The sequence below is a fragment of the Petromyzon marinus genome, chromosome 3, assembly GCF_048934315.1.
Source record: "Petromyzon marinus isolate PM22_M1 ecotype Great Lakes invasive population chromosome 3, UKy_Petmar_22M1.pri1.0, whole genome shotgun sequence".
Taxonomy (NCBI): Eukaryota; Metazoa; Chordata; class Hyperoartia; order Petromyzontiformes; family Petromyzontidae; genus Petromyzon; species Petromyzon marinus.
The window spans coordinates 21,225,125-21,231,750 of record NC_133669.1 but is presented as its reverse complement, the minus strand read 5'-3'; the positions used below and the strand labels follow the sequence as shown (position 1 = coordinate 21,231,750).

The following is a 6,626-nucleotide window of genomic DNA, read 5'->3' as shown; positions in this document are numbered from 1 at the left end:
GGTGTGGTGGGGGGCGGTATGGTGGGGGGAGGGGGGAGTGTGGTGGGGAGGGATTTGGTCGGGGGTATAGTGGGGGGGGTGTGGTGGGGGGAGTGTGGTGGGGGGGATTTGGTGGGGGGTATAGTGGGGGGGTGTGTGGTGGGGAGCGGTATGGTGGGGGCGGGGTGTAGTGGGGGGGATTTGTGGGGGGTATGGTGGGGGGGGATTTGGTGGGGGTATGGTGTGGGGGTGTATCCCAATCGGAGCGCGCCGTGTGGGCGGAGCCAACGTCCAAATTGTCCAATGGGAGGGCGCGGAGGTTGGCGCGAACCCGGCGCGCGCGAGCCTCGGTTTCCCGCGCTTCGAGTCAGCGATAACATCGCCGAGACCCCCAAAAAACAACAAACATGACATTAAACAATCCAACAAAGTAACAGCAGTGTGTAGCGACCATAATACCGCCGTGTAAAAGATACTGCATTTATTTATTCATAATATCCGCAGTAATTGATTCTCGTGTGGTTTTAAGGACCGGCTACAAAAGGGTATTTATTCTCTGAGGGGATTAAGCAACGTTACGAAGTCAGACGTTACTTTTTTTGCTTGTTAAAAGTAACACAGAGCCTCCGAGAGGCCGCGGTTATTGATTTACATGTTTTAAATATCCACATTTTTAATACGTGGAGGAGGGAGGTGCGCGATGGCAGCGGCGTCCGGACGTCAGGCGCTGAGCGACATTTCCAACCCCCAGATCCAAGGTGTCACACGTCCTCCCCTCATCCCCCAGTGTCTCATTGTCTCCTCATCCCCCAGTGTCTCCTCATCCCCCAGTGTCTCATTGTCTCCTCATCCCCCAGTGTCTCATTGTCTCCTCATCCCCCAGTGTCTCAGTGTCTCCTCATCCCCCAGTGTCTCATTGTCTCCTCATCCCCCAGTGTCTCAGTGTCTCCTCATCCCCCAGTGTCTCAGTGTCTCCTCATCCTCCGGTGTCTCCTCATCCCCCGGTGTCTCCTCATCCCCCGGTGTATCCTCATCCCCCGGTGTCTCCTCATCCCCCGGTGTCTCCTCATCCCCCGGTGTCTCCTCATCCCCCAGTGTCTCCTCATCCCCCAGTGTCTCCTCATCCCCCAGTGTCTCCTCATCCCCCAGTGTCTGCTCCCCGGTGTCTCCTCATGCCCCGGTGTCTCCTCATCTCCCAGTGTCTCCTCATCCCCCGGTGTCTCCTCATCCCCCAGTGTCTCAGTGTCTCCTCATCCCCCAGTGTCTCAGTGTCTCCTCATCCCCCGGTGTCTCCTCATCCCCCGGTGTCTCCTCATCCCCCGGTGTATCCTCATCCCCCGGTGTCTCCTCATCCCCCAGTGTCTCCTCATCCCCCGGTGTCTCCTCATCCCCCGGTGTCTCCTCATCCCCCTGTGTCTCCTCATCCCCGAGTGTCTGCTCCCCGGTGTCTCCTCATGCCCCGGTGTCTCCTCATCTCCCAGTGTCTCCTCATCCCCCGGTGTCTCCTCATCCCCCGGTGTCTCCTCATCCCCCGGTGTCTCCTCATCCCCCAGTGTCTCCTCATCCCCCGTTGTCTCCTCATCCCCCGGTGTCTCCTCATCCCCCGGTGTCTCATCCCCCAGTGTCTCCTCATCCCCCGGTGTCTCCTCACCCCCCGGTGTCTCCTCATCCCCCGGTGTCTCCTCATCCCCCAGTGTCTCATCCCCCAGTGTCTCCTCATCCCCTTTCTCTCCTTGTCCTATTGGTCTCCTCATCCCCCAGTGTCTCCTCATCCCCTTTCTCTCATTGTCCTATTGGTCTCCTCATCCCCCGGTGTCTCCTCATCCCCCGGTGTCTCGTCATCCCCCGGTGTCTCCTCATCCCCCAGTGTCTCCTCATCCCCCGGTGTCTCGTCATCCCCCGGTGTCTCCTCATCCCCTTTCTCTCCTTGTCCTATTGGTCTCCTCATCCCCCAGTCTCACCTCATCCCCCAGTGTCTCCTCATCCCCTTTCTCTCCTTGTCCTATTGGTCTCCTCATCCCCTTGTGTCTCCTCATCCCCCGGTGTCTCCTCATCCCCTGGTGTATCCTCATCCCCCGGTGTCTCCTCATCCCCCAGTGTCTCCTCATCCCCCGGTGTCTCCTCATCCCCTGGTGTCTCCTCATCCCCCGGTGTCTCCTCATCCCCCTGTGTCTCCTCATCCCCCAGTGTCTGCTCCCCGGTGTTTCCTCATGCCCCGGTGTATCCTCATCTCCCAGTGTCTCCTCATCCCCCGGTGTCTCCTCATCCCCCGGTGTCTCCTCATCCCCCGGTGTCTCCTCATCCCCCAGTGTCTCCTCATCCCCTTTCTCTCCTTGTCCTATTGGTCTCCTCATCCCCCAGTGTCTCATCCCCTTTCTCTCATTGTCCTATTGGTCTCCTCATCCCCCAGTCTCACCTCATCCCCCAGTGTCTCCTCATCCCCTTTCTCTCCTTGTCCTATTGGTCTCCTCATCCCCTTGTGTCTCCTCATCCCCCGGTGTCTCCTCATCCCCCGGTGTCTCCTCATCCCCCGGTGTCTCCTCATCCCCCGGTGTCTCCTCATCCCCCGGTGTCTCCTCATCCCCCAGTGTCTCCTCATCCCCCAGTGTCTCCTCATCCCCTTGTGTCTCCCACGCCTTGCCTCTCCCGTCTCGCCCCCATTGTTACCATTGTATTGTCCTCGTTTCCGTGATCGCATGCACCTCTGCTTGTCCATCTGGTTTCTCTGGTTTATTTGTGCCACATGTTTTTTTTTATTGTTTGTTCGTTGTAAATGTACGACCCGCCGCTACTGGACGTCTCTGAAAAAGAGTTTCATAGCTCATCGGATTCCTCCAGTGTAAATAAAGACAACGATTTGTGTCCCAGTGTCCCTCGTCCCCTTGCCCCCACATCTCATCTAGCAGTTCGGTTGTATTCTAGATTTAAAGCTTTCGTGACTGCTAGGATCCATGCTCTTTGGTTCTATTGGGTAAAGTCACGTAGGTGAAAATAAAATAACAAAAAATCACTTGATTTTTTGTTATTTTATTTTCACCTACGTGACTTTTTGTTATTTTATTTTCACCTACGTGACTTTACCCAATAGAACCAAAGAGTATAGTTCGGTTGTATGTTGAGCTGACAAAATGGTTGTATTTGTACATCTATATACACGCATTTAGTATGTGATTATACTCTAAATAAGCCTGAGGCATAGCCCCGCTAAAGAAGTGTTTTGCGTGGTCCATTTCAGAGACGCAAAGACGCTTATATGAAGATCTCCTGGACCCGACGGGATCTCCTATGACGCCCAACTCACTAAATCGGCAACGTCGGTCAAAAATTACCCCCTGTAAACCAAGAGACGAGCCCGTGGCGTGCGTTCCAAACGCAGGTAAACTGCGCTGAGCGCATTATAATCAGGTATAAGGCGTTCAGAGCAGTACCATGGTGTACCATGTCCAAAAGTGCAAATTACTCTTCAGAGCAATGTTCTTCACTAAATTGCAGAGGGGGGCCACTTTTGCCGATAAGACATCATCAGTTGGAGGGCCACCACACATTTGAAACCATTGGGGTTTGACAGACCAATGGGGCTTTTTTTGTCACATTTGTGTATTGTCAGGGGCTGCACTGAAGGACACCAGGGGCCACCAAGTGGCCCGCGGGCCTTGCAATCAAGAACACTGCTTTAGACAGTCGTACAGAAACCATAACAAAGTCAACCAACCCACTGTTTTTGTATTGCCTGTATGCAGAAACAGACCAGGGCGTCTTGTATGAGACACCTCCCTGTTCATCCCAGCGGAAGAGACTCGTCCCTTCTCAAAAGAAGCCCTTCATTGCTGACGAGACCCCTTGCAGGTGCTCTGCAACAACAGGTGACCCACCAAAACCCCATCCTCACCTTTGTTGGCATCGGCCATTGCATGCATGTCAGAATCTTGTGCAGCAGCTGAAAGAATAAAAACAGCTGAGTTTCTGTTGCCTGCAAGACTGTGCGCAGTTGTGCTTGAATTCTAGAGTTTTTGCAGGCCTGACGATCAAGAAAAAGAGGATTCCCAGCACCGAGGAGATGACGGAGCGACCGCAGCTGCAGACAATACTGGCCGCGCTGAGCAGGGATCAGCTGGTGTCGCTCATTGGCTCATTTCTCGAAAGACACCCGGAGCGAGAAGGGGTGAGTGTGATACGGCGAAGCTGTGGTATTTCTCCCGTGACTGAAAATCTCAATCCAGATAAGCCCTCATTGATGTCAAACACTTTGAGTGGATATTGCTTGGAAATTTGTTGGAAACTGATTTTTGTTGTTGTGTCTTTAGTGAGGAAACATCGAAAACTGTCGGGGGAAATCCCACGCATGCAAGGAGTCTGCAACCTGCTTGATGTACTGCCCCCTAGAGGAACCGTCTGGTATAACCAGACGAGTATTTGGCTATTAAATTCTACATAAGGCTGTTATCATGTGGCCAGGTCGCTTCTGCTAATAGCTATATCGCTCAGTGGGCCTTACCTTCTATAATTTTAAATAGTTCAATCGTTACCAAGTTTGTAAAAACCTGCACCGATTTCCGTTGTGAAAAGTTATCTGTTTGTCAAACGTGAGCTTAACTCCCTTTGCTCAAGACTTTACAAGTCCACATGCTTAAACAGTTTTGTGAACATCAGAACAGCACTCATAGTAGTTATCAGCTGTATGCTTGCAATGTCACCAATCACCCTTGAGTGTTAGTGATGGCACTCTTAAGCCACGGCAAACCAGCAATAACTTGACATTTCATTTGCAGGAACTGAGGAGCCTCATCCCAACGCCAGATGTGACCCCTCTGATAGAAAATCTTGAGAGCCTGAAGAAAACTATCTACAAATCTTTCCCCAGCTCACGGTCTGGGTCCCACCGTGATTCCTTCTGCTACAGAAGAGTAATTTCTCACCTGCAGGCTTTCAGAGTGAGCTTTGTCCTTGAAAGTTATATGACTAACATCACCAGCTTCCATCATGGACAACTCAACGCACAGTTTTCTTTTTATCACATTAAAGCATAACTAGATCACTCCAATAGGCCTATTTTATGCAAACGAGCATCACAATGTTACATGCCCCACAAGCAGTGTCCATCACATGTCAATCAAACTAAAGTTTATTAAAGCATGAATTTAGCCAAATTGTGTGAAAAAACTAATGCATTCGTGACTAGACAAACCACCAGCCCACTACTCTTGAGAACGGGTTAATCAGAGGTGTGCATGAGGTATTTTATATTTTTGCTGAAGGAAGCTTTGGATTTATTGACAGATCACATGCCAGGAGCAAGGGAAGATTCTGCTTCAGAGTCAGTTTCACGAGGCCATGCTGGACTACTCCCTCCTCGCTTGCTCCACTGTCGCAGCTCTTCCCGACTGGGATAACGTTGCCCACAACGCAGTCAAGCAGCGCTGCTTCCGAACGCTCACCATGCAGTGCATGTCTGCGCTGAGCAAAAGCACCTTCGAGAGGGAAGGATATACCCGTTTACGGAAGAGGTGATTAACAACACCATACAGTTAATCTCAAAAGAGAAGTGCTTTCATATTGGATTAGTCATTCGATCAATTGCAAGTGTCGGAATTTTGAGACGTAATCCCATTTTTCCCCCATTCCAGGTTCGAGAGTGTGTGCACCATCAACAGTGAGCTGCAGCCCTGCCTCCTGGAAGTGGAACGAAAGCTTAGCCAACTGTAACAGCTTAATGTTGCGGTGTGTGGAATAAGTCCTACCAAATATCCACTATTTAAATGTGTTGGCAGTTAAATGCAATAATTGTTTTAATGTAACATTACAAAAAAATGTATTAACTGTAAAGACTACTAAAGTCTAAATATTCACGATTTTGGCACTTTAGTGATGGTGCTTTAATTTAATGGTGTTGTTCATAATCCTCTACGTGTGAAGTTGCCCAAGTGTTAGTTTTGCTTTGGGATTTTTTTTCAAGTCGTTCCTATAAAAAAATATTTGCACAAATCCAATCTAATCAGCATGGACTGCTATAATCTAATACTCAAGCCAACATCTATGCCATGCACACGTTGCATAGGGTGATCCAGATGTCGTGACCGCAATTTAATGCTCTAAAATTTAATATTTTAAAGTAAGGTTTATTTAAAACAAATGAATATGCAAAGGAAACACGTTAGCGGTCAATTAAGTGTGGGTCACAAAGACATCCGTACGACCCTGTTCATGATTTGGCGAGTGCACAAACTAGGTGGCGCTAGATGCCTGTTGCATATATTATCTGAATGTCATGTACCTTTGTTTCAATGAACTATTTTGAAGTTTCCATGCATTCAAGCACAACCTTTACTTGTATTGAAATGTGCCATTCAAATTTTTTGTAACATTTTAATATTGAGTAGTTTATCACCTATATTAACATTGAAATGTATTAAGTGTGCCTTAACATATATTGCTTTATTCACTTTAGGAAATCCTAATGAATTGCGGATTAAAGTGGTTTCGTTTGAAAACGGCTCTGCAGGAATTACTTCTAAGTTCACCTTTAACCTGTAAACTGGGATTTTGAAAACAAAACTACATTGAACTCTTAATATATTCATGGTTCCAGCAATGCCGACTCATGAACAATTAATCTTTAAGCCACTGCTAGGCTATGAAGGTATTTTTTC

At 49.2% G+C, this 6,626-nt stretch overlaps 1 protein-coding gene across 3 annotated transcripts; it reads left to right on the top strand.

The window, feature by feature from the left end:
* The first annotated feature begins 231 nt into the window (after positions 1 to 231).
* LOC116957087 (uncharacterized) lies at positions 232 to 6,467 on the top strand. 3 transcript variants are annotated; one of them, XM_032979044.2, is made up of 7 exons: positions 232 to 737; positions 3,215 to 3,355; positions 3,720 to 3,842; positions 3,996 to 4,141; positions 4,749 to 4,910; positions 5,257 to 5,483; positions 5,604 to 6,467. In XM_032979044.2, the coding sequence occupies exons 1-7, from the start codon at positions 680 to 682 to the stop codon at positions 5,680 to 5,682; spliced, it is 936 nt and encodes a 311-aa protein (XP_032834935.1). In that variant the 5' UTR covers positions 232 to 679; the 3' UTR covers positions 5,683 to 6,467. The 3 variants fall into 3 exon arrangements, with proteins under 3 accessions (XP_032834935.1, XP_075908839.1, XP_075908843.1); XM_076052724.1 differs by lacking the exon at positions 3,215 to 3,355; XM_076052728.1 differs by lacking the exon at positions 4,749 to 4,910 and having other exon boundaries at positions 233 to 737.
* Positions 6,468 to 6,626: the final 159 nt, after the last annotated feature.

What these genes read in the sequence shown, in the direction of transcription:
- LOC116957087 (XM_032979044.2), top strand. Translation starts at nt 680, where the DNA reads ATGGCAGCGGCGTCCGGACGTCAGGCGCTGAGCGACATTTCCAACCCC. An exon ending in CAGGTGCTCTGCAACAACAG is followed by an intron (nt 3,843 to 3,995) that starts GTGACCCACCAA and finishes GAGTTTTTGCAG; the next exon opens with GCCTGACGATCAAGAAAAAG. An exon ending in GACACCCGGAGCGAGAAGGG is followed by an intron (nt 4,142 to 4,748) that starts GTGAGTGTGATA and finishes TTTCATTTGCAG; the next exon opens with GAACTGAGGAGCCTCATCCC.